At 49.7% G+C, this 27,620-nt stretch overlaps 2 protein-coding genes and 1 long non-coding RNA gene across 5 annotated transcripts; 1 reads left to right on the top strand and 2 right to left on the bottom strand.

Annotated features, from left to right (window-relative positions):
- Positions 1 to 264: 264 nt before the first annotated feature.
- Positions 265 to 19,608, bottom strand: LOC105483183 (homeobox D4). 2 transcript variants are annotated; one of them, XM_071072979.1, is made up of 5 exons: positions 14,667 to 15,017; positions 9,827 to 11,558; positions 8,656 to 8,681; positions 4,241 to 6,564; positions 265 to 3,698 (listed from the first exon to the last, which is right to left on the bottom strand). In XM_071072979.1, exons 4-5 carry the CDS (start codon positions 4,671 to 4,673, stop codon positions 3,364 to 3,366), a joined length of 768 nt encoding a protein of 255 aa, XP_070929080.1. In that variant the 5' UTR covers positions 4,674 to 6,564; positions 8,656 to 8,681; positions 9,827 to 11,558; positions 14,667 to 15,017; the 3' UTR covers positions 265 to 3,363. The 2 variants fall into 2 exon arrangements, with proteins under 2 accessions (XP_070929080.1, XP_011742182.1); XM_011743880.3 differs by lacking the exon at positions 14,667 to 15,017 and adding an exon at positions 19,477 to 19,608 and having other exon boundaries at positions 3,364 to 3,698; positions 9,827 to 9,957.
- Positions 19,609 to 19,688: 80 nt separating this feature from the next.
- On the top strand, positions 19,689 to 23,577 carry LOC139357155 (uncharacterized). The gene is made up of 3 exons (XR_011609885.1): positions 19,689 to 19,855; positions 21,047 to 21,147; positions 21,516 to 23,577. It is a non-coding gene; the product is annotated as an uncharacterized lncRNA (long non-coding RNA).
- Positions 23,578 to 23,763: 186 nt separating this feature from the next.
- LOC139357153 (homeobox D8) lies at positions 23,764 to 27,231 on the bottom strand. Of its 2 annotated transcripts, none has more exons than XM_071072978.1 (2): positions 25,535 to 27,231; positions 23,764 to 25,144 (listed from the first exon to the last, which is right to left on the bottom strand). In XM_071072978.1, the coding sequence occupies exons 1-2, from the start codon at positions 26,115 to 26,117 to the stop codon at positions 24,852 to 24,854; spliced, it is 876 nt and encodes a 291-aa protein (XP_070929079.1). In that variant the 5' UTR covers positions 26,118 to 27,231; the 3' UTR covers positions 23,764 to 24,851. The 2 variants fall into 2 exon arrangements, with proteins under 2 accessions (XP_070929079.1, XP_070929078.1); XM_071072977.1 differs by having other exon boundaries at positions 23,764 to 25,147; positions 25,535 to 27,230.
- Positions 27,232 to 27,620: the final 389 nt, after the last annotated feature.

The following is a 27,620-nucleotide window of genomic DNA, read 5'->3' as shown; positions in this document are numbered from 1 at the left end:
CACCCAACACTCTGCACCCTGAATTCAACCCCAGACTTCCCAATGCTCACAAAATATGGGGGCCAATTGGGAGTATGTGTATATGAGGGAGGGGGTACTAATAGAATTGCTAAGCCTTACATGGTTTAACCTTCACACTTTAGGCACCCCCCAAAAAATGGTGCCTAATTTATTGCAGAAAATAATAAATTGTTTATGTTAAGTGTTAGCTTTTAGAAGACTTAACAAAGAATGAATGCTTCTGTTAAGGCACCAAACAGGAGGGAGATTTTGCTACACTTTTTATTATTTTAAATATAGATCAATGAATTACATCGAAACTACAAGCAACAATTAGTATAAATAATACTTTAATCAGTGGCAGCAAAACATTGGTCAATTCTATTAAAAAAGCATCTCGTGTGAACAGACATCATAGGCTGACTGACAATGTCATCTCCCAACAAAAGGCTGCGATGGACAAAGTGAGATGGGAGTCAGAGGAGCAACGTCCTCAGCAAACACTTCACTCTCCCCCTCCCCCAGTCAGGACCCCAACACGGTTTTTGTTTTTGTTTTTAAAACACCAACACAAACACTTCTGGCTCATATTTAAAGGAACAAACTGGAAACAAATAATAGCAAATGGGCACTGGAGGCTTTCCACACCTAATTTTCTCCAAAGCACCTTCTCAGATGGAAACCCATTTCCTTCCCTGCCCTAAGTGGTTGCCGGGTCCTACCCCTTCCATGGCCCACTCCTGTGGGCCCAAATGGATGCTGGGGTCCGGCTGGGACCTCAGGGTTGGGGGCTGCACTCTGGGCCATCCAGGCTCCATTAACATTTCAAAAGAATCCCTTGAAGCTGAGAAGGAGAGCTGAGACTTATAAACAAAGAAGTTGTTTCTCTGATTAAGTTACTTTCCAAAGTAGTGGGGCTATGTTTGAGAAGGAGCTTGGGTTTTCCTTATGAAAACATGTTTCTTGGCTTTCCTCTGGGGCAGGGATGAAGTCAGTTAAACCGTTGTGGCATTTGGTATGAAGCTGGGGGTGAGCAACCTGAACTTCTGAGGTGGGGGAAAATCTATATAACAAATCTCTATTATATATATGTAGTTGGATGTTGTGAAAATATATACCTTTTTCCGCTTCCCAAGGAGAAGGTTCAATGTATACACAGATTTGAGTTTTAGGAAAGCAGCTTAGCAACTTTCCAATTTGGTTAAGGATAGCGGCTCCTTTCAAATGGTACATCCAAAGACTGCTCTCCATGTTAGAGAGGAAAAAAGAAGAGAAGGGTAGTTAGAGTCCAAAAGGTTAAGGGTTTAGAGGTCAGTCCTCCCGGCTGAAATACAGCTAATCGAATAGAAAATTTGTCCTCTGGATGAACCTGATTCTGTAATTTACCCGAACTTCAGTAAAATACCTTTTCAGCTTCTCAACGTGAGGGCGTCAGAAAAAAAGATGTCTTGACTATGTATGAACTCTGTGCTTTTTGTCATAGAAACAATGATGTGAATAATGCAGGAATATCCATCTTTAATATCCCGACGTGGTGATATTCAAGTATTGCCATGTGCAAGTCTGAGAGCCAGGCTCACCCCAAGGAGGAACAAAGAGCAGTCCCCAGGGTCTAATACAAAAGACCAAGGCTTGGAAGACACTTTAGAGAAGCAGAATTTCAGCCTAGAGACTGCAGCGAATACCTGCCCTCAGCTCTCAGGAGACACAGCCAAAGAACACGCCTACAGAGAAACTCTTTTTTCCCTCCCACTTACATATATTTTTAAAATTACCACAGAAACCCTCTAAAGTGTTTTTGAAGTACTGGAAAAAATACCCCCTTCTGGATTTTAAAATTAAGTTTTAAGCTTATCCTTTCTCCCTTTCCCACCTTGGTCACTTTTTGATAGCTACAACATTTTTTGGAGCCTGAGGCCTTGGGAAGACTGGTTTCATCTCAGTATATGAACTCTGGTCATTAATTTTGACTTTTTCCTCCTTATGCTTGAGGGTCAGCATTTTAGAAAAATGAACTAAAGGACATCTCCCCTGTTGAGAGTGATTCCTTAAAAAACCACTATTCTCAAAGCAGAGATGAGTGCTTGAAAACTTTTATACTTTTACAAATTCTGCTTCTAATTAATGAGCTGAGGAAAACTTCCTTAGATTTGGTTTTTTAAAAAATTAAAACTTCAGGGGGAAAAAACCTCTAAGGCTAACTTTTGTGGACTTCTAGATTCAATTAGGGTTTTGTTTTTGTTTTTCCTTCTTAAAGCAAGAGTTCCTCACCTTCCCACTTTCTCCCCACCGCACAGCCCCTCCCCTACACAGGCCATACACTAATTCCTGTAAAACATTGCTATATGGCGGTATTTAGGGCATTTGGAATCCAGTTGGAACAGAAAATTCAGTCATTATCTAACCACCCAGTGCATAGAGGTTTTGTTTTCTTTCCCCAGAAGGAAAATGTTGGACCATTTGTTGCTTTTTTTCCCTTTCCTTTAATCACCCAGAACTGGTTGTAAGCACAGTGCTGAAAAAAACATGTGGAAATATATTTTCAAGAACACAACTTTGAGTGAATCCTTTGCTTCCTTCTGGAAGGGTTAAGGGCCCCCCCGCCACACACACATTTCCAGAGAGTGGGGAGGGGTGGAGTTCAGAAGTAAGTGCACATATCTCTGATTCTGCTCCCTGAAGTTCAGCCCCTTTCACCTTTTTAAGATTTTTGGCATGAAGGTGTCAGTTATTTCTGTACCACATTTCCCAACAAATAAATATTTAAGCAAATATCTAAACATAAAATAACCCGTTTTTACTTCCTTCTTAGACCCTTTTCTTTGGACATGGGGCCACTGGGAGCAAAATATATATATTTTTAATCACACGAAATTCCATAGACAACCCAGAAAGTTCAGAAATCCTGACCCAGCTCTCTGGCTTATACTGAAAGCACCTAGCACAGGGGTGGCCAACCTTCTGCCTCAACTCCCCCACATTATTAGGCCACAAAGCTCCCTGGAGGGGTGGAGTGGGGGAGAATGTCCAAATTCACACTGGGATACAGCATCCATCCTTCATTTGCAAATTCAAAATCCAAGAGCGGTGATTTTCATGAGTTTAATGACTCGCCAATATTTTATGTTCTCAGTAGCTCCTGCCATATAATATACTTAGAGACAGAATCCCGCCCCCCCCATCCGGCTCTAGGGAGGGGGCTGCCCTCGGGAAGGATGCTAACCTAGTCCGAGGGCTGCCTGCTTGTCCCAGGTCCACCCCACAGTACCTTAGAGCCCAGCGAGGTGACAGCAGGCCCGGCCTGCCCCCGCAGCTTCGGCTCAGCCTGGTGCGCAGGGAGAGATGGGCCCAGGGTCCCCACTTCTATAAGGTCGTCAGGTCCGTGTGGTGGTCTTTGGCCATCGGCTGTAAATGCTGGCCGGGGGTGACTGAGGAGGAGCAAGATGAGGAGGAAGATGAGGACGATGACCTGCCTTTGGTGTTGGGCAGCTTATGATCTTTTTTCCACTTCATCCTCCGGTTCTGGAACCAGATCTTGATCTGGCGCTCCGACAGACACAGGGTATGAGCGATTTCAATCCGACGGCGCCTTGTCAGATACCTGTTAAAATGAAATTCTTTTTCCAGTTCTAGGACTTGCTGCCGGGTGTAGGCCGTCCGGGACCGCTTGGGTTCCCCACCGGTGTAGTTGGGGTTCACTGCGAGACAAAACAGACAGGACAGGCAGGTCAGAGCCTGGCCACTAGTTAGGCCCCTCGCCTCCGCCGCTCACTTCCTGGCGCGCCCCAAGGCCCGCGGCCCTCCCCGCGCTCCCAAGCTCGCTTGCTTCCTCCCTCCCGCCCTCTCCCCGGCGCACACGCTCACTCCCACCCACCTCCTCAAACACACCCACATACCCCAGGCTTGCGGGATCCCCAGATGTGCTCCTTCTTCCGGGCCCACCACCAGGTCCGGAACCCTCAAGCATTTTGGAAATCCCCCGCTCCTCCACAGCCTTCCCCCTGCTCTGAAAATGGAGTCCTCCCCCACCCCACCCCCATCCCCACCCCCTTTTGCGCCCACAGCCGAGCAGCCAGCCACATGGTCCTGACCTGCTCCCTCAGCTATAAAAATTTATGGGGAGAGTAATTGTGGCGCCCACGGAAGCTACACACGCCCCCACCTACACGCAACCCCTTCCAGGGGATCCAGGCCAAAGGGCTGGGATGTAGATAGAGAGGTTCCTGGATCCGAGCCTTACCCGAATTCACGTGCACCTTCTTCATCCAGGGGTAGACCACAGCCGGCTGCTTGAGTGCTGTCCCGGGGGGCGGCTGCTTGGGGTCGGACTGACTGCAGGCCCGGGCGCCAGGCAGGGGCGCCGGCGGAGGCGCCGGGGGCGCTGGGCAAGGCTCTCCCGGGGCGGCGTAGTGACCGCCGGGGCCGTTTGGCTCTTGTCCGTGACTCCGCGCAGGCAGCGCCGAGCCAGGCCCGGGGCCGCCGCCTCCGAAAGGCTGCTCACTGAAGTCGGGCCGTGGGTAGAGCCCCGGGGGCTGGAAGTCTGCGCCCTGTGCACCGCCGCCGTAGTAGTCGGCGCCCTGGTCGCCTAGGTAGCCGCCCTGCAAATACTCCTCGCACGGAGGGAACTTGGGGTCCACATACTTGGAGTTCACCATATACGAACTCATGACCATTAATTTCAGAAGGTAGAAAATACTAATTTTTCTCGTGTTGTCTTTTTTTCTCCTTCCATAGGGCCCTCCTACTTGCTGTCAACTGAATAAAGTTGGGCAGCCATGTGACCAGGCCAGCCAATGGCGAGGGAGCAAGTTTATCACCGGGTTGGTGAGCATCTCATAATTTTCACAAATTTAACTAAATAACATACGTATAATCAAGTAGCTAGCTGTAGCACATTTGAGAGCCCTGCCAGATATTAATGTAGTTCCAGTCCCCAGCACCCCATTCCCCTCAGGTAATCCCAGCTTTGTCTGCCACTGATTTTGCCAACCTTCCGTACCCCTTCCACTCACCCCCAGCTGAATGCAACCCCCCCACCACCTACACCAAGTAGGCACAGCTCAAGGAAGAATGAATCCTCCTATTGGGGTACAGAGCAATAAAAGGTGGGTGGGCGAAGTCGCCTTTGAGTTGGGCAGAGTGCCCCAGGCAGGGAGGGTTCCTGCCTGCCTGCCCTGCCTGCAGCCGGCGGGAGCCGGGACTCTGCCATACAAAGGCCGCCGTCCTGGCTTTGTTTTCATCAGGGTCACCCAAAAGTTACCAGAATCTGGCCAGCTTGAATCAAATTAGGCAATGAGTAACCGCCATCCTTTCTACCAGTGCCCAGGCCCAGGGGTTCCCAGCCAAAGCTGGGCCCTGCCAAAATAGCAGGGGGCCCTCGCTGCCCTTGCCCATGTAGCTGGGGGTGGGCTGGGATGGTGGCAAGGGCACCCCCACCTTGCCAAATTGCACCCTAGAGCTCCCCACTGGGCTTCTTCGAAGCTTGCTTTCTTCCCACAGGAGGGCCCCAAATACAAGCAAGCCCCTATTTGGGTACCTTTGCACCTCATGTTCCTGGAGGGCAGAGCTGGGACTGGGCAAGCTGGCCTTGCACCTCACTCCCTAGTACCCTAAAACCTAGCCCTTTGGCCCTGCATCCATGCAACCAATTAGGCTTGCTTTTCTCTTTTCTTTTCTTTTCTTTCTCTTTCTCTTTCAGTCTTTTCAGCACCCAGAGGATCCTCTGTTTAAAGGTGAGGAGCTTCCGGAGAGGAAAAGGCTGCTCTATGTCACTAGGCGCAGCTGATCCTCCTGGAGTCCAAGGTAATAAAACAGAGGAGGCTGACCAGCGCCGGCTGCTTCTAGTCTCCACTTCGCACTTCGGTCTCTGGCTATTCCGAAGAAACATGAAGTTTTTGCATCGACCATATATTCCCCTAGAATCGAATCTGTGACTATATGGATACCACACAAATTCGGTTCTACAGGGTATATATAGACAACGTTACAACCTCTGGTCCCACCCAGAGTGAGGTACCTAGGCTGCTGCCGGCCCTAGCCTCTGCCTCTGAGCCACCACCGTTGGACGCAGCCACCCGTACTTTCTGAAACAGTTCAGGTAGCCTGATGGGCTTGGCGACAATTTGAAGCAATGAGTTTCCTCATTCTTCGGCCAGGGTCAGGGTTACCAAGAACGGGATCAACCAGAATATTCTTCTTAAGAAAGAAAAAAAGAAAGAAAGAAAGAAAAATAATCCATCCCAAGGATAGCAGCTTTATTAACCCCCTCCCCCAGGATCCAAACACCGCCCCCCTCCTTATCAAGTGGTATTTTCCAGAAAAGAACAAATGTCCTTGGTGGCAGAAGAAAAAGAAGCGACAGGGGAATGTCCTCTGTCCACTCCTTTTCCTACTGCCCGACCAAGCCAGGTTGTCTGCCAAAGCTACTTCTCCAAGAAGTCGCACATTTACCTTCATGGGTCCTGATCCGGGCTGGCCTCTCCGTTCCGCTGCTGGCTGCTGCTGCAGACCCCGAGGCAGGCGCTGCTCACAGGCACTGAGCCGCCTTGGGCTGAGGCCGGCGCGCTAATGGTGAAGGGCAGGGCGAGGGGTCATTCGAAATCATTTACAAACATACCACAAACTTTCATTATTTTTGCTTTGCCGACAGCAGCACACAAGAGTACAAAAGTTCACAAATTTCACCCGCCCCAGCGCCTCGGCCCTGTGCAGTGCTTGCTCCTCAGTTCAGGGCATGGAGAGCGCAGACTCACTCAGAGCCTGGATGGATTTCAGGGGAACAGGGATGCCCTGGCTCGAATGGGGCTTTTGGTTGCCTAACTGTAGGCTGAAGGTGTTAGTTTTTTGTTTTTTACTGTCTTGATTGCCCTTCCTACCTCCAACATAATTCAAAAATTAGTTTCAAGCCTGGGCTTGGGCCTGGTGGGGTGGGGCAGGGATACTTCCCCTTCAAGCCTGGCACTACATCCCCCCATCCTTTGCTTCCACCACTTTACCTATTTCGTAGGGATTTTGGGGGTGCCGGTTCTAACAAGGGCTATAAGGCTGCAGAATCTGTTTATCCCGGGAGAGTCCCCCCAGTTTCCCTGAATGCCAAGGACTCCCAAGTATCCATCTTCCTGGGACACTGGGCCTAGGCTCTATCCAGACAAATTGAGGGAGCCTGCTGAGCCGGCTGGGGACTGGGGTGAATGTACACATTTTCATATTTGTTAGACGCTGTGACCTGCATTTCACCTTATTGCTCGACTTGTTCAGACAGGTCAAAGCCAACGAGTTATTGATGAACAAAAGCGTTAAATATTCACCTCCCGCTCAACTGCCCATACTAATGCTTTTGATCTCTCGGGCTTTTTGTGCTGTGTTCAGCTACAGGACGCCGAATGTGGGTTTGCTAGCGAGCAGGTTCTGCAGAGATAAGCACCCAGAGCCAGTGGAGGGGAGGAGAGAAGCAAGACCAGGAGGTCCCCAGGACACCAGATTTTCCAGACTGGAGCCCAGAGCCCCTTTCACTTGAGCCAGCCTGGTGTATAGGGGTAACTGCTCTTCTAGGGTGTGTACAGCCTACGAAGGGTCGACTAGACTGCCCAGTCCAGCGGGGCCAAAAAACCTGTCTCTGAGTCCAGCCGTAGCTTTTCCAACCATGAAGGAGGGAGCCCGGTTCCTGCAGCCCTCGTATATTCCAACTCCCATTAAAATAAAATCACCTCCGTTTTGCAGTGAGGGAGGGGCCACAGTTCTTTCTGTGACTCTCCCTCCAATACCATTGTCTTAATGAGATGGTCCTCCAGGAGGCTTCACAGGCCTAATCAGAAATGTACCTGTCTTTCGCGGCACAGGCAGCTCAGAAAGATCCAAATATCCAAGCCAAGGACCCCACGAGTCTCTGGCCCCACCCCTCCGCACCCACCCCACTCCACCGTCCTATGCCTCCTTGCAGCACCAGCGCCTCTGGGGCAGAAATTCTCCAGCTGCAGTTACAGAGAAGCAGAGGTGAAAAGAAGGTCCGTATCCCTCCTTGCTGAGCCAGTGTCCCAAGCCCAGGGCCCACACCGCTGCAAACAGAACGGGGGAGGGGCGGGGAAGGAATGTCCACGTAAAGCTCAGAAGCGGGTAGCTCAACACACCCATGCCATAGAGGATTGAGTTTTTGTTTTCAGTTAATTTTTTTAAAAACAGAAGGTTGGCCAGGCTAGAACAGGTTAAGAAGGGTTGGGCTGCGGAGGGGATTGCATTGCCTTGGTGTTTACTGCGTTGGTTTGATGCCGCTAATAAGACGGGCTGCTAATTAGCAAGCTCTTAACAGAAGCGAGCGCCTTGGCGGAGCTGCACCTGTGCAGAGCAGGGAAAGGCCGCGAAGGTCCAGGAAGGCTCAAGGAGACAAGGGCGAGACCCCGCGGACCGTTGCCTCAGGCAGGTGTCTGTGAACCAGGCCCCAGAAGAGCTTTCCAGGACCTCGATTTAGCGCCTCCACCTCCCGAAGCGGACTGACCTCGCAGAGCGAGGCCGGGGATGGAGGGTGGGGTGGGGGTGGGGTGGTGGAGGCAGGGCCTTTCTTCCAAATCCGCCCACTCCACTGGCTCGGCCCTTAGCCCACCACTTCCCCGCGATCAGTACCGCCTCTTCGCGATTCGGAAGAAGCGGGAAGGTACTTACAGCGGCGCTCTCTCATGGTCCTGAACCTGTTGCAATGAAAACGGGGATCACTTAACTTCCACAGGATAATAAAGCAGAAACATAACACACAGAAAAATGACAAGGCCCAGATACCCCACCAATACCCAGACCTCCCTGCTTCAGGTCCCCGCCCCCGGGAACTGCGCAAAGTTCTCCGCGGAGCCGAAGACCGCAGTCGCTCAAGAGGAGAGCCGCGTCTCCATCGCCTCCCCCACTCCACGCACCCTTGGGCAAAACCTCACTGGTTACTTGGTCCGAGTCAGGTCGCCCGTAACAGGGTTTTCCCAGTGGGAAAACGAGAAGCGAAGAGAAAATGGGCCTTTGTGTGTTTCCTTCCTCGCAATCGGGCTGGGTGGGTGCAGGTACACTGGGGAGGGGTAGCCGCTCCATCTGCCCGTCACCCCAGCTTCCTATCTCTCCCACCCTGGGAGCAATTCAGCCTCCCATTCCAGCTTCAGGTTGGTTTCAAATTCCTCAGCCCCAACCAGTGCCCCCCAAACCTGTCTTCTCCTCCTCAAAGAAGAATCAGGCATGGCTGGGACTTGCCACTTCTATTTCAATTCAAAACAAAGAGCAATTTCCAGGGGGAAAAATGAGGACCCAAATGATAACCAAAGAGGAGGAAAATCAATGAGTTTAAAGGTGAATGGTAATGCTTTAGATTGTTATCCAGCTCTTAGGGTGTGACATCAATTTTTCAGGATTGCTGCTGAGAGCCCAGAAGACAATCTTAATATGCAGTGGTCCTCCCAGAGGCTGGTGTCCAGTTTCAAGTTTTCAGTCTTTCCTGATATTATTATAGGAAGGCAATATCAGAAATCTCAGGGACAAAGCATCTTCACCCTCATCCTCTCTTTCTTTCCCCACCCAGAATACCACTGTTTTATTCCACTTCTGAAGGAGATGCTCTTATGGGGAGGAGAGGGGCAATAAGTCCTTCTTGTGAGGTGAGAGCCCTCAATTCCTAACTGTCCCTATCCAGAAGGGAGGGCATAGGACATCGAGATGCTTATTCTATTTGTTAATTTAGGTTTAGGCTAAAATTAGAATTAACTTCGGTGAGACTTATCCCCATCCTAGGCAGAAAAGTCAGGAATAGAGAAATCTCCCACCTATGAAGTTGTTGTGGAAAAAGTAATAAGTGACTTACTGTTTTTCTTTCCTAGTGGGCAGGGGAGCTGGGAGTAGAACTGTCTCCTTCTTAGCCCGGCGCTGGCTGGAGCCTCTCACGTTCCTATTGCTGCTCCAGGAACCCAGCATCTGCACTTGTATGCTCTTAACCTAATTTATGGTGGGAATTATATTTTGGCTTGTCAACTCTCAAGCCATAAAACAAAGTTTATTGGAATCACGTGCTCGTAAATAGCCACTCAGGTCCCATCTCTACAGAACCATAAATAATCTTTGACTTTAAACTTTTATTCACTAAATAAAGGTTTGCTGCAACTGTTTCCTCAGATTTAAATAGTTCCAAATATCCAAGATGCAAGGGAGGTCATATTCATATCAATACCCCAGACTTTTCAAATAGCATCTTTTCAGAGAAACTGTTTAAGTTGGGAGATACTGCTATTTGGATAAGGCTGGTTGGTGGGCATGTCTTATGATTCTTTGGCTGCATTCACTGTGAGTACCATTAACCCCTTTATTTCAATAATTTTCTAGCTCTAGATGTGATAGAGAAAGGTCAAAAGCCACTTCTTATTTGCTTATGACAGAAGTTGGAAGTTATTTGAGATTTTGTTCAAGTTTCAATAGAGAAAGGGTGGTTAGGGAGAGGCTCGGTGGGTTTGGGGGTGGGAGTGGCAGTTGGAATTAACACTTGGCTCCCTCGGTATTGTTGTGGATGGGCTTGGAGAAAGTCAAAGGTAGCCACATGCCTAGAGGTTTCTATAATTTGCTTAGATCTGAAAGGGAAGCCTTTGCAAGTGACCAAACTGCTTAAAACAGCAAGACTTGGGGTTTGGTAAAGTGAGAAAGTGGAGAATAGCCTCATTAGAATCTTTGGCAACTAAAACTCCAAAGAAGTAAAACAATAAAACAATAAAACAGCCCTGGTGTGAAGGAGAAAGGGTGTGAAGAAGCAAATGAGACTCTCAAACCTAGGAAGTCAGATGTCCCCACTCCCATAGTGTCTCCAAGCACAGGGATTAAGGCTCAGGAGCTCTGGGGGCTCAAAACTGGGTGGGAGTTTTAGGAGGCCTACCTCCACACCCACACTGCTGCCCCCACCAGGGAGAGAGACTAAGAGAGGAAGAGGGAGTAGTACACTGCCGCTGTCCTGCTGAGAAAGCCAAGGAAACAGCTTGGGCCTGAAGCCGCTCTCTAGGAGAATGTGGCATTCTCTGCTTGGGAGAGGCTGGGGTGGGGATAAGAGAGAGGGAAAGATGCCCTCAGCTCCCACCAAGGAGCATAAATAAAAAGAGAACTGACCCCCTAGCACACTTCAATAGCCCACCAGAGTTGCCACCAAACAGTGTAAAAACATGTGTGGTTTTGACTATTCTGATGAAAATAATGGATGTTCTGTGGAGATTTGTAGAGCACACACACATATGATTTCTAAATCAAATTCAGTTGCAACTGTTCCCATCAGAAAGGCCCATGAAACCCATAAAAGAGATCCCTTCATGCAAAGATCTCTTTGCATCCAATTTCCACCCATTCTACATGCATTTCCAAACCCATTTCCTGATTTGACTGTCATTAGCTAGAAAGCAGGGGGTTATTAGCCTGGATTGTAAGGCATCCATTTCTCCTTTTTCTGTTTCATTAGCCATGTAGAAAGATATTTTTCTTTTATGGTTGATGGCATCTGTTTTTAAAAATGGATAAACTCTTCAAAACATAGTTTCTGATTCTGGTTAGCACCAGATGAGCAGCTGTAAAATAATAATAATAATAATAATAGTTTGAGGGGTTGAGAAGAGCTATCTTTATTTTCCTGTAACCCCAGCACTTTGGGAGACTGAGGCAGGCAGATCACAAGGTCAGGAGTTTGAGACCAGCCAGACCAACATTGTGAAACCCCATCTCTACTAAAAATACAAAAATTAGCTGGGCGTGGTGGTGCACCTGAAATCCCAGCTACTCAGGAGGCTGAGGCAGGAGAATCGCTTGAACCCAGGAGGCAGATGTTGCAGTAAGCCAAGATCGCACCACTGCACTCCAGCTTGGGCAACAGAGCTAGATTCTGTCAGGAGAGAAGGAAGGAAGGAAGGAAGGAAGGAAGGAAGGAAGGAAGGAAGGAAGGAAGGAAGGAAGGAAGGAAGGAAGGAAGGGAGGGAGGGAGGGAGGGAGGGAGGGAGGGAGGGAGGGAGGGAGGGAGGGAGGGAAACGAAGGAAGGAAGGAAGGAGAGAGAGAAAGAAAGAAAGAAAGAAGAAAAGAAAGAAAGAAAGAAAGAAAGAAGAAAAGAAAGAAAGAAGGAAGGAAGAGGGGAGGGGAGGGAAGGAGAGGGGAAGGGAGGGGAGGGGAGGGAAGGAGAGAGGAGACCACAGTACATATTAGTTTCCAGGCAATTGTGATGAGCTTTTTATGAGAATGGGGTAAGGAGAAGACAAGATTGAGGAGAAACAGTGTTTGAAACAGTGATGGGTACCTAGCCAGGGCTAGGTAGACATTCTTTGAACAAATGGTGATGAAGCCTGGTGACTGAAACATGCCTGCAACCTTTACTGTGGCCTACACAAAAAGATAAAATTACATAGCCTACTCTGTATATTTAGACAATAACAGAAAAGTAGCTGTGAGTAAAGAAAAGGAGAGACGAAAGGAATATATTGAGGCAGACATCATTTATGTCTTATGATCTTAGGAAAGCGAGGCAAAGTGATTTAAGAGAAAGTGTCCACCTTCCCATAATCTTCTCTCGTCTTCTCCTCCCCCTCTTCCTTTTCTCCTCCCCTCCTCCTGGTCTTCTGTAGTTGAAAGAAAGAGTGGAATGGAGAGAGAATCTGAGTGGTGGGAAAAGCAGAGCTAGTGTGTGCCAGTTTGTTGGGGAGTTTCCCAAGAGCTTGCAATGGCTGTGGTGATAATGGAAGAGGCAGTGGGGAAGGACAAGTTGAGCCTTCTTAAAAATCTAGAAGGAATTAATTTATAGGTAACGTGGGACTGTGGGTACTGTCCTTCCCCATGTGGCTAAAAAGAGCCTAGCAAGCTCCCATGAGATAGGGCACCTTGTAGGGCTCCTCCAACACCTGGGAGTCAAAGTAGCTCGCAGGAAGGAGGAGAGAGTGAAGGGGTCCTGGGAGGGAGCAGCTCTACTCCAAAAGTAATGAAAGTCACCCCTCTGCCCACCCTAAGGGCCCCTGCTAGGTGGCTCCAGGAAAGAATAGTCTCATTTTGGCTCTTAAGAGGCCTTTTGCCTGAAGAGGGTGGAGCTTTCCTCTTAAACTCAATGTTTGTACAACCAGAAGAGATAGGTGGGGCTTTGAATATGCTCCCTGGCCACCTGCATGTGGAGAAAGAAGACTGCCCAGGGCTGGTATTTAAGGACATAGTCTGTGGGTATAGCCAGAGAAGGATTGAACAGGGAGTCCCAAGCATGAGAGAAATGTAACTCTAAATTCCTGGCGCTATACCCTATCACCAAAACAGAAACACTTCTCTCCCTGCCCACTTGCCCCCGCCCTAGTGGAGTCACTCATTGGAGCTCTGGCTTGAGGACCCAGGGAGGCAGAGGTGACCCCACACAAAAAGGCCAATAGTGAGAGAAGAGACCAAAACAAAAGGGGAGGGGGCTTGGGGCAAGATGTCTGAGAGCAGGGAGGCAAGAAATAAGGTTCCAGTGGTCCCAAGAAGGGCAGAAGAGGCTGAGGTGGCCATCTAAGTACTAGGAGAACCAAGATTTGTTTGAACAGGAGGTGCTGCCCTAGGCTGTAGGCAGAACACTGCCTGACAAGCTTGGTAGCAGAAGAAACTGTATGTCTTGAGAGAAAAATCTGACCCAGGAGGACTTCCTGGTTAAACCAAGCAAAGCAGCTTGGCCAAGAGCTACTAAGGCTCTTATGAAAAAAGTCTGTAGACAGAAGTCATGGACCCAGAACTAAGGGTGAGGACTTAACCCTCAATTCTCCACTGACCCTTCCAATTCTTTGAAATTCCATACATCTTTTATGAAGAATTATAAAAATACCCTTTCTGGCTACAGCCCCTACACATGTTGGGGGGAGAGGCTCAGCTGCTGCCCTGGAGCCCAGATCCTGGGGCACAAGCAGTTGAAGGGGTGAGGAGGGTTGGGGGAAGTGGAGGTGGGGCTCCTCAGCTTCCTTGGCTGTTTTTGGTCTTTTGCTTTCCTACCCTGCCCTAGATTTTAAGAGACAAGGAGGGTCCTTGCCCTGAGGCTATAGGAGAACAGGAGGAACAACCAGCCCAGTGGGTGTGACTGACAGGACAGGGCGGTGATGGAGACAGTGATTGCAGGAGCTGGATAAACGGGCCTGCTCTCAGGAAAGACCTGAAGCCATCTGTGGGAGTGGAAGATGTGTCTGTGTGAGTGTGAGGCCTCCCCTACCTGACACCTGCCCACTGAGGAGTTAGGGCCACTTTTCTGCCTGGTGTAATGCTGATACATTTAGGTGCCAGACATTCAGACCCAGTGGGCCAGGACTATGTGGCCCATAACAGCAATAGGTTAGGTCCCAGACCTATGTTCTCCTGAGTCTGCTACTTCCTGTGTGTTCAAACCTGTCTTGTCCTCCATAGAATTTAAAAATTTGGTGAGTGAACCAGGGGTCTTTTGCTCTAAAGGTCTAGGCCTGATTACTCAGTAAGAGGGAGATAATAAGAAACATGTATGTATTGAATACTTGGTATGTGGCAAAACACCGGTTTAAGTACTTAACCAGTGAGTTAAAGTACGTAAAGCAGTTAGAATAGTGCCTGACATATAGTATTGCAAGTAAGTAAAAATTCTCATAGCAACCCTTGAAGGTACTCTTATCCCTCCTTTTCAAAGAAATTAACACGTCTAGAGAATTGCAATACTCACCTAAGGCCACACAACAGGTAAGTGGGACCATGGCAGTCTGAACCCACAACCCATTGTCTTTGAAATCTCCAAGCCAAAAGTACGGGATCCATGGCCCCTTCCCTAAAATGAAAGTACTCAGCCTATAGGGTGGTGACCTTAAAAAACACAACCCTGGATGGAAGCCTAGGAGCTCTGGGGGATGCCTAGTTGTAGGGGTAGAGGGAACTTGATCCTTGGAGAACAAAGGATCATAAAAGGAGCAGGAGAGATAATTGCCCAGTGGTTCTCAACTGCCCTGGGGGGAGGATGTTTACAAAATGCAGGTCTCTGGGTACCATATCTGGATATTCTGATTCAGTAGATCTGGGATAGGACCCAGAAACCTGCATTATAAACAGGAGATTTGATGCAGGTCTCCACTGAGAATCCTTACCCTAGAGAAGGCAGTGGGGAGAGGGGGACAAAAGACTGCATTGCCAAGAGATAATGGAGGATCAGTGGGATTGGGTCAGAGCATTATTTAAGTAAGGTGTCGCTAGCTCTTGAAGCTGGTGCGAGGAGTACCCAGTGGAGCCCACAAAAGGCCTGAAATGCGCGAAGTGGTGGTAGAAGAGTGGTTGGGTGGTGTGGAGTAGACATGCGCATCTGGCTAGTTCTCTCAAGCTGCAGAGCAAATGGGATTTACCTAAGCTCTAAGAGTCTCCAGAGAGTCCCAGGACCCAGGCCCTGTTCTAAGTGAGCAAGGGCAAGGCCCATCAGCCTGTTGGAGGGGGTACTAAAGGATGTTCTTTTCAAGGCTGTCCATTCTGGGTACCAGGAATCCTGGGCAAGGTAAATGACAGGACCCGCTGCCCAGAGGGAGGGGCTGGTTGGGATCCGCGGATTGGGCCCAGCTTGCCCCACACAGGATTCAACTTGCTGCTCCCAGGAGCGCAGCACGAGGAAATCGCGCCCCCTCCGGGAGGGCGGAGAAAGCGAGGTGGCCTGCCAACCCGGAACGGCCCTAGGCTCCCAGGCCTCGGAGCTGCCTCCACTGCGGGTCTGGAGAAGGGAACCCCTGGGGGTGTGGGGCGCAGCGCCGTCGACCCTTGTTCTAGGCCCCACACACTTTGCGCGCGGAGATAGAGGGAGTCGGTCAGGGAGGAGAGGAAAGCGATCCCTCCGCTCCCGCCCTTCCCGGCCGCAGCAGCCGGCGAGACGCTTGTCCTACAGCGCCTCCTTCTGGACGAGGCGCCAGAAAACCGAGCAGGCCGACCACCAGCCCCGGAAACCTGAGGCTGAGACTTCCTCCAGCGGGCGGAGGTCTCCCGGCACCAGAGGCTGGTTCTACAGTGTCCCCTGGGGCGGCTGAAAGGAGCAAGAGGGACCTGAGGCCACCTCTCATCCCCTACCCCCCACCCCAGCACAAACAACAAGCTCGTGGCCCATTAATTAAGCGAACCCAGGCGGGAAAAGCCCTTATTTGTCCGTTTGTTTATTTATTTATTTGACTACTCTTCGCCAAGCTGCTGCGCCCCAGAGCCCTCGAATGTGCTGTGCTGGCATAACAAGATCCGGGAATGATCGGGCTGAAGGATTGGCCCGAAGTTTGGCGGTTTGAACAGGCGCCAGGAGGAAAGGCCTTTTCCCAAAGCAGTAGCACCAGGCCGAAAAAAAAATCTATACCCTTCCCCGAGGGGCAAATATATGCTATATATATACTGGAAAGAAGAAAGTTTCCTTTGGCCCCTGTCTCGTATTTGCAGCCTATGTCTAGCGTACAGATTTAAATTGGGGTGATGAGTCATAATGATTGGAAATGTAGCCAAAGGTAGAACTGTTCAGCTATACAGGGAAGGCTGAGATAAAGACAAGATGAGTAGCGAGCCTTGACGGAGGGAGAATGGAAAGATCGGGTGTATCTTCCTGCTCGAGTCCACTCGTCCCCTCCCCCACAACCCGTGCTTTGCCGATTGAATCCTCGGGCCGGACAATTTAACTGCACATGCGCTGGACGCCTGGCGCGCGTGTGTGGCGGGCACTGTGGGGCCCTGAGCTGTGCCGCCGGCGTGCACCGTGCAGTACGGATGAGGCACCGCGCACCGCTTCTATGCGTGGATGCAGAGGAGCTTGGGAACCTCATCTCAAGAAGCAGGAAACATACTTTTGTTTTTCAGTAAAATCTGTATTAAAAGCTTAAACTGTCCTTTCTGATTTGCAAGCCCTATTCCGCCGAACAAGCAGCATCTCCTCGTTGCCAATGAACACTCTGAAGGTTGTTACGTGGATCAGAAATGTCACATACAGGGCACCGCTTTCCTTGAATCGTTCTTCAAGGCGGGGAAAACCACCCTACATTCAGAGAGCACAACTTCTCCCTCATTCTGCAAAACTATCAAGTCTAAAGGACCAGTCCCTAGAAAGAGGGCATCTGTTCACGCCATTTCCGAAAACGTGACCCTAAATTGAATTTAAGTTGGAATTCTGAGTTTTTGGTGGCTTCTCCCCAGCTTCCGGTGCCCCCGTATACCCTGCCCGGCTGCCTGGCCGCCGCACTGCGGCAAGGCCGTAAATACCTCTAACAGCTGCCTGCCAGCCCAGGGTGAAATACTGTCTTTGTTCGTTTTCCCTTGCCTTTCTGGTTCAGAAAACAGAACTCTGGCAAAATGTACTTGTTTGTAGAAACATCTGACGAGAAAATACGCTTTGTTTTCAGCTCTCGTGCTTGGCCACATTTATAATTTCGAGTTTCGCTCTTTCTCCTGATCCTCGCAGAGATCTCAAGCCCAGTTCATGGCCTGACCCGTCGTCACCAAGGTCAGGACATGCTACCAGCTCCCTGCTCTATGAGAGAACAGAGGTTTGGGCCAAGGACACCGGGAGTTATACTTCCGGGCTTCTCAGCTCTTAGGGTCCCAGCGTTTTAAATTTTCGTTTCATTTTTTTTGTTACGTTAACAGAAACAATGGGGTTATTTCCGGTAGTGGCAACAGCACGAACTAGTCTCCTTGAGGACTAATGGCCCGAAAGTTTTTGTGATTTGCGGATTATTTCCCTTAGATGCAATCGACCATTTCGTTCTAATAAGAATTAATGCTACCACGGGGCTTACAAAGAACCCCTCAGTCTTCCAAATCTGCCCATGACATCAACCTCTGCTGCGTAATCGGACCTGCACCCAACCCAGGTTTTTAGTCACCCAAGCGCGCTGGGCTACAGAACCCAGGGAAAAGCACTGAAGCTCTTAACATAGAGCTTGGCCATCAGGGCCACACCCCCACCCCCAGCCGGGTACCATCCAACCTAGGGACTCTTCCTGCCCCGGATCTACCCGGCAGGGCCTAGAAGCCACTGTCCAGGTGCCTGCTTTTCAATGGGGAATATTTTTTACCCCATCAAACAATGACCTCAAAGACCATTGTACCGTAGTAGAGAAATAATTACAAAATACAAACACTCCAAGTAAAAAAAAGAATCACTCAAGTTTCTTATTTGTAAGTGATCAGAATTAGTGATCCAGGAGAATTTGCAGGCATCAGCTGGCCACAAATCGTGGATCTCCATTTTGAAATGAGCATGATTCCATCATTAATTATGAAAAACACCTTTCCACAAAGATGACATGTTTTGTTCAGAAACGCCTTTATGGCCAACGTTGTTACATTGGAATTTTAAGAGAACAATAAGTTAGGATTTACCACTGGGTGCTTTGGGAACCATACCCTTGCCTCACGCAGGCCAGTCTCATGCGCAATGCGGCAGATTGTCCAAAGGTTTCATTTCACAATGTTCATGACGGGAATAGGCAATAGGATTTACGAACTGCATCCTCAAGTGCCATTCAAAATCAGAGGGAGAAAACAGCTTTTTTTCTTCTGCAAAGGATTTTCTTTTATGCATATTGTTTCATTTCAGCAGTTTTGAAGTTGAGGGAAGAATGTTACAATGTAATATTTATTAGTAGGCGGAAAAAAACCCCACACAACCCATCAATACATTTAGAGAGCAAAAAGATCTACTCTTTTCCTACTCTGGCAAATAAGAAACACACGATGTTTGAACACAGAGATGTCTTGTATTTCTCAAAGATTTATTGGGTTTTTACCAAGACCTGGACCATATAGTCTGATACCATTACTTCCCAAAACATGCATTCATTTTGTGATATAAAATAATCCAAATTCACCTGACAGATTATCATATGTGGGAAGAACCTATCTTGAGTTGTTTAAAAATTTCTCTAAGAACTAGAGAAACATTTAAAAATATTTAAAATTCCATCTCATACAACACAAGGCCCAATAAACCATTAACCCTAGAAATTAACCAGCATCAGTCACTAAAGCCTAGATTCAAACACCAAGCACATCCTAGGAACAGAGAATTCACCCCACCCCCACCCAAGCCCCAACCCTCAAAAAACACCTGTTATTCTCCCGGGAACCTCTGGCCACGACCACAGATAAACCACAAAAACCACAGCTCTGTATAAAATGCCTTTAGTGACCCCCAGCAAGTGGAGATGTTCAGTAGTAACCCGTCTACACGCTTTCTCAGGGTGGGATTGAGGGGCTCTCCATCTAGACATTGGGATCCTGTCTGTGGCTACCCATCTCTCAGAATTTCTGGAAGAAATAATACTGCCCTCTTAGACTTCTGAACCCAGCCGGACCCCGCCCCGGGCCGCAGGGGACGCCCTAGGAACCAAGTAATGGGGGGAAGGGGCTTAGACAGCGACCCTCAGTTCCCCGGGAAATGTAGGGGAGCAGCCGAACTGAGCTGACCAAGGGGGTCGGCGCCCCAGGCTTCTTGGTGGCATGCTGGGGCGCGGGGAGGGGGCGACTCTTACCCGAAGGCTGCCGAGCTGCAGGCGGCGGTCGGTCCGGGCGTCTGCCGTAATCCACTAGGCGCTGCCCGGCTGCGCGCGCTCTCGGCGGCAGACACCCGCTCATGTTGGTGAAGAAACCGCGCCGGAATCGCGCGGCTGCAGTCACCTCGAGCAGGCCGGCTGCTCCTGGCAGGCGGTGTCCGCGCCGGCGGGGGGCTTGGCGCCCAAGGCCCCTTCCAGGCCCTCCCTCGCCGGGCTCCCCACCAGCTCCGGAGGTGGCGGCTGTGCGGACCGAGTGAGCGGCGGTGGGACCAGGCCGGGCGCCGGGCGGGAGCCGAGGCCGCGGCAGACTCCGCAATCCCGCAGCCGGCGACTGAAGCCCACCTCTGCAGAGACAAAGGTTAGAAAAAGAGGGGGTGAGGCTCTGGGAAAGCAGAATGCGGGGGGAAATTCGCCTGGGAAATCAGGAAAAAGGCCGTGAAGGCGAGCGGCGCCTGCACATGACCAGCCGCAGCCAATGACGACCGCAAATAGGTCATAAAAAGGTCTATTACCAAGTTGTAAATTTTCTTCAAACAAAAAGGAATTTACTGCAATTCCTTGCGGATTTTGCACATACAGCTCGCAAGCGCCATGTTTTTTCCTCTTCTGCTTTCTCTCTCCCCCGCCTCCTCTCTTCCTTCTCCTACTCCTCTCTCCCCATTCTCTCTCCTTCCTCCCTCCTCTTTCTTTCTCTGTCCCTCTTCACCTTTCCCTTTTTTCTTCCCTTCGTGGTTCTTCCTTCCCTCACCCCCACCTCTGTTTCTCTCTTTTTCTAGGATGTGTGTGTGTGTGTGTGTGTGTGTGTGTGTGTGTGTTCGTTCTTTGGTTTGGCTCAAAACCTCTGCGCAGTTGGCCATTGTGAAGGAGGGAAATGAACTCAATGTACTGCTCACGCTCTGGGGAAGCGATCCCCACAGCAACCTCCCCCCATCTCTCACCCTGTGCCAGTCACTTGGCTTCTCCTCCTCTCCCCTCAGGAAAAGGCCTGTCCCCAAAGGCAGCCAACCACTTTCGGTTTCCCCTCCTCCCACTCATCTCCTTGCAAGCCAGTCCCAGTTATCTTGGGAAGAAAATGCGGGCTCTGCAGGCCAAGGAAGTGTGCCCCCCCCCCCCACACCGCTCCATCGTAAATTGGGGTCCCTCCCATTCCCGGGAGGTTCTGCAGTAGGATAATCACCAACCAGCCTAAAGGCTGGAAATGGTTTTAGGTACTTGTCAACCTCTCCGAAACACCCGTTTGAAAGTCCATCACCTGATCTTTCTCCACAGAAACATCTTTCTGGACAGACAGGGTTATGGTTCCTGGATCCCTTCTGAAACTCCTTGCTCTACGTCCCCCACTAAGAGCAATTTTCATTTTTATGGAGTTTAATTCTAGTTCTCCCCTCTCCTCTTGCCCCCAAATATTTCCCAATTGAAAAATGTGTTCAACGCAATACTGAAAAGACATTTGTTCAGGAAAAGAGTGACTTCCTCAGATCAGCCTAGAAAAAAGAATAATTCCTTTTCCTCAAAGGCCGGCGTCACATTCCCTTTATATTTTTCACAGGAACTGCTCTGGTGATCTCCCGAAAGTAAATGTCCTTGGCTGGCCTCCAGCATTCCCCTCATGGGTATAGCCATGCAGCCTTCAGAACCTTCCTGAAAGCGGTAACACCACCCCCCATCCTTTTAAAGACAGTGTCTTTAAACTTCCAATACTATGTTACAAATATTTGCATTGGATATCTGTGTGTACGTTCTCTGCTATTAACATCTTCACACCCAGTAAGTACCTAAGTGGATGTGTACTGAAGCAGGAAGCAGCACAGCACCCTCTGGAGCAGGCCATTTGTTATCCCTTGAAAAAGTTCTGATGACCTTGGATGTTTTTGATTAAAGGACTTTTGCTGCCATCTGTCAGCAAAAGTCATATTCTTTCTAGAAAAAAGCCAGTGGGCCCTAACTTTGCTGGAAGGAACCACAGCAGCAGCCAGGGCCCATTAAAATGTTCTCTCTCCTCCCTTGTCCACCCCCAGATGCCCAAGGATTCAGCAAATACTGGGGAAGCAGAGGACACAAGAAACTTGGATATGAAATAGCACTTCCTTCTGTATTACAGAATAAAACAATATTTTAAATTACACAAGCAGATGGGGCAAGTTTTTGGGCCCTCACAAGCCCAGAAGACTTCACACAGGTATACTGGTATATACATGTGGAATTGAGCAAAGAAGTTGTTTAATTCCAAAGTTTTCTGAGAAATAATATCAGTAGTCAGTTTGCCTCATTATCCTCTCCCCATCTTACCCAGATAAAAGCAGAGCTTTATGACCCTCCTTTTCAATTTGGGGAATGAGGGCTGCAAAGAGACTTTGCACAGAAAAAGCAGCCATATTTGCATTTTCTCCTCTTGTGCCCAGAGGTAAGCGATGTACTGGGCTTTGTGGAACCTCACAAAATGGCATCCTTGAACTGACTTTTCTGAAAACCACTGAGACCCACATCCTCTTTTGTGTGTTTCTGGTCATTGCAAATGGAGAGCCTAAATCACTCAGAAGCCTTGGTTCTTTCATTCAGTGTTAACATTGGAGAGTATTATTTTTCTCTAAATGGTTTACAGACCTCTCTAAGCCGACTGCTGCAGTCCAGGGCTGAAAAGCACTGTCCGGGATGGCAAAGCATTCTCTGAAGGTTTATGCAAATTTCTGCAGCAAAAAAATATTTGCTTGTTGCCTCAATGCTTGGATGTTGAAACATTTGAGCCAATTAGAAGGGCATCTTGTGCGCAAGTCACTGCCAGTCTGTCTGCATGAAACACCATGATGGGGGGTGGGGATGTCTAGTCAGTGTAAGAAAGAAGGTGGCGAATGTGTGTGATGTGTAATTCCCCAAGGTCTTTATTTGAACACAAATCTATGCTCTTTCCCAGCTACAAAAGGAAACATTTACCTACATGTATAATTAACACTCTGGGCGTGTAAGCTACGTATACATACAAATTCATATTCTAAAATACACCAGCTATTGCAACAGTCTTTGTCTGTACATGAGGTATGAATTTACTATGGTTTAGGGGGCCAGTGGGGCCAAAAGTTACACTTCGAGACCAGCACAGAATGCTGAAGAAATGACATTTTACCTCCTCTTCCTTCCTTGATTTCCATACCCACCCATACACAGTGCTCCCACCTGACAGTCTTGCCAACATTATTTCAGGGTTCTAAAAGAATTTGTGAGCATCCTTGAACAGGAGACAGCCAGTTTTACTAATATACAAAGGAGTCCTGAGTCCCTTAAATCCAGGGCAGCTGGATTTCAGCCAGCACTGGTCTTTGTATGGTTTACACTGGAGGCTGTTCCCCAGCCTCTTGGCCCTTGGCATCCTTACTCTGTACCAGCCGACAGCAGTCTTAAGCAGCGCACAGAGCAAAACATTCTCAAATCCAGCATAGGCATTTGCAGCTGTCTCTTGGAGTGCAAATGTTTAAGTCCTGGGCCACTTGTGATTTAAAATTATCTTTCCTGGCTCAGGTCGGAGAAGTCACAGCCATCACTTCTTCCCAGCATGTAAAGCCAGGTGGTGCTTTCCTTCTGACCTGGCCAGTGGCAACATTTCTGTGGTCTGTGAAGCCACAGGCAAACAGCCTGACAAAACCCGATGAGGTGACCCTGGTGCAAAACTATAAGATTCCATTTTCTTACCTATCTAATAAAAGCAACTCTGGAAATAAAAATGTATCCCTTTGAAAATAAACACGGTTAGAGAGAGCAGAGAGCTCTTCGATGACTACCTAATAAAGGTGCTTTTCCTTTTTCGGGAATGAATGTTACTTTACTTGAATTTTCCTCTTTTCTCCCACTCCTCTTCCCCCTACTTTCTCCTGTAAAATGGCAGCTGCAGGAGCAGCCTCCAATGGAAATGGATATCTTGTTAATAACAGATGCCAAACCCTAGCATCAACGCTGGCTCAGTGGAATAAGCTGTGGTGTAACATGGACTCTGGGTTGTCCCCCACTGGGCCCACAATTTGAGTCCTTTAAGAGGATCAAAGCTCTCAGAGCATCTTAGCAAGATTATTTAGAGCAAGATAGACTAGCCAGTCCTCTCTGGAAAAAGAAAGGGCCCCTGCGGCTTTTTTTTTTTTTTTTTTTTTTAACAGCGCAGAATGTGTGTAACCCCACCCCTTTCTTATTAAACAGAAGCCTTGAGTGAGTTCTGAGGCGACTGTTAGTGATTCACGGAAAAGGGGTATTTGCCGCGCTCAAAGACACTAACTCCAGAAAGAGATTCATTTATTTATTAAGGAGCTAGCGACATTCTGGAGTTGTTTACACTCAGGTTTTTCTGCTCTTCCTTTCAGGGCTTGTTTCAAATAGGTAAGGCTATCGCTTTCCTGAAGAACAGCGGAGGACGTACCAACAGACGTCTGAGATGCGCACAGCAAGCTGGTTTAAAACCAGCGGCGAACAAAACGAAGGCAATACAAATAAATATGGCACCTACTGAAAATAACGGAACACAGCGGCAGCCACTGCATAAAGAACTAGCGATTTCAGGCGATTACAGGGGCGATTCAAAACGAAAGCAAGTTAAAAAATGAGACGCATTTTACAAGGCGATTTGCCAGAGTTGCCAGATTATTTAATTTGTATGGACTATAGAAAAATAATTGTCAACTTGGACATTGCCTTTAAACTCTTGTCACTGGCCCAATCTTTTCCTTAAGTTTAAGGAAGCTGCAGAGCTGGACTATACCATTACACTCTTCAGCTAATATGTGCTTTTCGAATGTTTAGCCCAGCTTTTCCCCGAGATACTACATTTAGAAAATACGCACAGAAACCTTTTAGGAGTAAACAAAACGCACCCGAACCATTCATTATAAAAGAAGAAAAAAAATCCATAAATAATACATTGTAATCAAATAATATAAAGTATTCTGCAGACATAATTTTTTAAACAAATTAATAGACTCCTTTTAATTTACTCACCACAAAGATTAAAACGTTCAAGTGCACTTGTTTGATTAATAAAGCATTTTATATTCAATTATTAAGTGCTAATCATTAGGAAGTTTACGTTGTTCAGGCAAATCACCAGCTCAGACATTAAAAACCATTATAAAAATATAGCTACAAGGTCAGTATCAAATTACCCTTCCATAGGACAGCTCAAGGGCTGCTTCTATGTGATACTAGAAACTTTTTTAAACACCCAAATCCCTCTCAAAGCGCAGAAGCCTCAAGAGCAGTGACATGAAGGTAGCTTGAAACACAGGTAAGGTCCTTTCCAACAAAGAAAATAGGTGGTGTCCACAGCATATGGTGATCATTAGTTTTAATAGTCTGTGGTAAAATTTTAAAGGTGGAAGTTAATTTGTCGGGCCTTCTGCTCTGTCTTCCTCCAGCTCTTGGGCTTCCTTTTTCGTTTCCCCGTCCTTTACCTCCTGCCGGGAAACGGGAAATTTGTCCTTGTTGTTTTCCTTTTTCCATTTCATTCTCCTGTTTTGGAACCAGATTTTTACCTGTCTCTCGGTGAGGGCTAGGGCGTGGGAAACCTCGATTCTTCTTTTTCTGGTCAGATAGGGGTTAAAAAGAAATTCCTTTTCCAACTCTAGAGTTTGGAAGCGACTGTAGGTTTGTCTTCCTCTTCGTCTACCAGGAGCTGCTGATTAAAACAAAAAAAAAAGGGGAGGGGAGGAATAAACGTTTTAAAAATGTTATGGTACCTCTGCATGTTGCTGGAGGTTTGTGGAACGGGGCCTACGGGGTGAAATATACACAGCGCTTTTTAGCTCAAATATATATAGGGTGTGCAGGCAAGAGAGGCAGAGAGAAGGTCTTCACAATTATTCTGTCCCCATCATCTTTACATGGTTTCTACTTTAAAAAAAAAAAAAAAGGTTTGTATTACTTTATGAATAAGAGCCACTGTGGCTACACAAGAAGGAAAAGGAGGGGGAGAGGGAAGGGGAGTTTTAAAGCCAGACCGTGAGATGAAAGCAGATTTCTCCCCCTCTCCCCTCTTAAAAAAAAAAAAAAAATGCATCCCAACCTTGTGGTCTCATCCACGGAAACATTTGAGAAGGAGACGAGCTCTGATTTAAGTGGTCTGGGTCCTCGCCAATATTACCACTGGACGATTTACAGTCAGGATATTGTACCAGCTCGGCCTCTTGCTGGGTCGTAAAAATCGGCTGTCTCTGTAAGTTATCGTATCCGTAAAACTTCGCGGGCTCCCCGTGACAGGCAATCCCGCCGCAGGGGGGAGGCGGCGGTGGAGGCGGAGGATGCGGAGGAGGAGGGGGGGCAGCCTGGTAGGCAGCGGCCGGGCTGCCCCCGCCGGGGTGGAAGTAGTCCTGGCCCGGGCCGCCCCCACCGCCGCACCCCGGCCCGGAGGGCGGCGGGGACGGGTGCGGGTGCGCGTGCGCCTGCGGGTGCGCGTGCGGGAAGCCAGCTGCGCTGTTGCCATAGAGCTGCAGGGCTGCTGCGGCGGCGGCATGACGGCCGCCGACCTCGGGCGCGAAGTGACAGTCGTAGTAAGTGGGATTGATGGCCTCGCCCGCCGCCGCCGCCGCCGCCGCCGCCGCGGCCGCCTTGTACTTGGAGTACAACGGGTTCACGAAGTACGAACTCATTGGGGCGGCAGCGGCGGCGGCCCGGGACAGGCGGGCGGCGCCAAGCAGGCAGGGAGCGAGCCTCGACTCGGCCGCACTGCCGCGGGGGCCTCTGGGGCGGCTGCTCACGCCGCCAGGGCCGCCGGGCTACGTCGCTGCTGCCGCCCGCCCGCGCTCGACCGTCGCTTCTGAGGCCGGGCAGCCGCGGGCGCTCAGCTACTGGGCGCTCATGCCCGGCTCTTGCGCCCCAGACTCGGCTTCGCGCCGCCTCCCTCGCGGGTCGCAAGGCCTCGCCCAACCCCCGCGCGCCGCCGCCCTCCCGGCCTTTCCCGGCGCGCCCCGGCTCGGCCGCAATATAATCGCCGACGCCCCGGGCGACCTGCCCCGCTGCCTCCACTGTTTCCTCTCAGGCACCAAAAGTGCCTGAGCGCACCCGGACAAGAAAAAAGTGCGCCCGGCCCACGGGGACACTCTGGCCTCGGTTTACAAACCCCCGCTCTGGAGAGAAAAGAAAAAAAAAACACCCTGTGTCCGCCGCCACCTCTTACCGCGCCCCCCCCGGGCCCCCCTCCCGCCGCTCTCGCCCCCGCCGCCGAGGCTGCCGCCCCGGTGCGCACCGACGAGGCATTTTCGCACCACAGCAGTGCACGGAGAGGCAGCGTGACGGGGGCCAGGAGCCCCGCGGAGGGATCCGCGCGCAGTTCAACCACTACTCCCGACGGACGGAGCGCCGCGCCCGGCCCGAGATGCCTCCGCCGGCCTTAAAGGGGGCCCATAAAGACGCACTGCCAAGGGCTCTGTGTGCCCCGGGGCCGCGGGAACGCGGGCCGCAACCGGCAGGGAGGGGCTGCAGCGGAGCCTTAGACTTGGGGGAGGCAAGGAGGCCACTCCCAGGAGGCTGCGGAGCAAATGACTCCCTCCCCGAGCCCCTGGGTTTAGCCCAGCAGAGGTTGCCCGTGGCTTTTGCAGCTCTTGACACTTGGGTGCAGCCCAGGGAACGTGGACAAGAGGTGTTGAAGGAACAGACCGTGCATTTGACTTGGGGCATATCAAAGTGATTTGATTAAAAGCCGCGAGTGTGGCCCCAGATCCTGGCGTTATCAAAGCAAATCAAAGCCCTTCTTTTCCAGCCGAGTGGGCCCTGTGGAAATGAGATGTACATTTACCCTTGACGTACCGCAAGCCTGGCCGAGGCTCTCAGGTTAATTGATATTTAATGGAAATCATGCCCATGAATATAGTTTCCATCATTTCACCCTTGATAGACGTCAGCAATGGGCGCAGGGGGAGGCTGAAGAATGCAGGAGGGGGCATTAGGCTTGCTGAGCGAGTAAATAGAAGAGCGGACAAACATTCTGAGGCGGGAAAAAGGGCTCGCGCTGGGGAGGGTGACATTTCCTCGGGCAGGACGCGGCTCCCGGGTCTCGGCCCTGGCGCGCAGCGAACCAGGGCCGGCTGCGGTTCCCGGAGGAGCGCTGGGGGCAGACGCCAGCGAGATACCCCCAGGAGCCTCCCGGCCGGCGT

Source organism: Macaca nemestrina, chromosome 11 (genome assembly GCF_043159975.1).
Source record: "Macaca nemestrina isolate mMacNem1 chromosome 11, mMacNem.hap1, whole genome shotgun sequence".
NCBI lineage: Eukaryota > Metazoa > Chordata > Mammalia > Primates > Cercopithecidae > Macaca > Macaca nemestrina.
The sequence above is the reverse complement of the archived record's forward strand: the minus strand, read 5'-3'. Positions and strand labels throughout refer to the sequence as shown.

Excerpts from the sequence above, each read along its gene's own strand:
- LOC139357153 (XM_071072977.1), bottom strand. The coding sequence starts at position 26,117 with ATGAGTTCGTACTTCGTGAACCCGTTGTACTCCAAGTACAAGGCGGCC. Across the intron at positions 25,148-25,534 it reads TCCGTGGATGAGACCACAAG|CAGCTCCTGGTAGACGAAGA; the intron begins GTTGGGATGCAT and ends TGTTTTAATCAG.
- LOC105483183 (XM_011743880.3), bottom strand. The coding sequence starts at position 4,673 with ATGGTCATGAGTTCGTATATGGTGAACTCCAAGTATGTGGACCCCAAG. Across the intron at positions 3,699-4,240 it reads GAAGGTGCACGTGAATTCGG|TGAACCCCAACTACACCGGT; the intron begins GTAAGGCTCGGA and ends TTTGTCTCGCAG.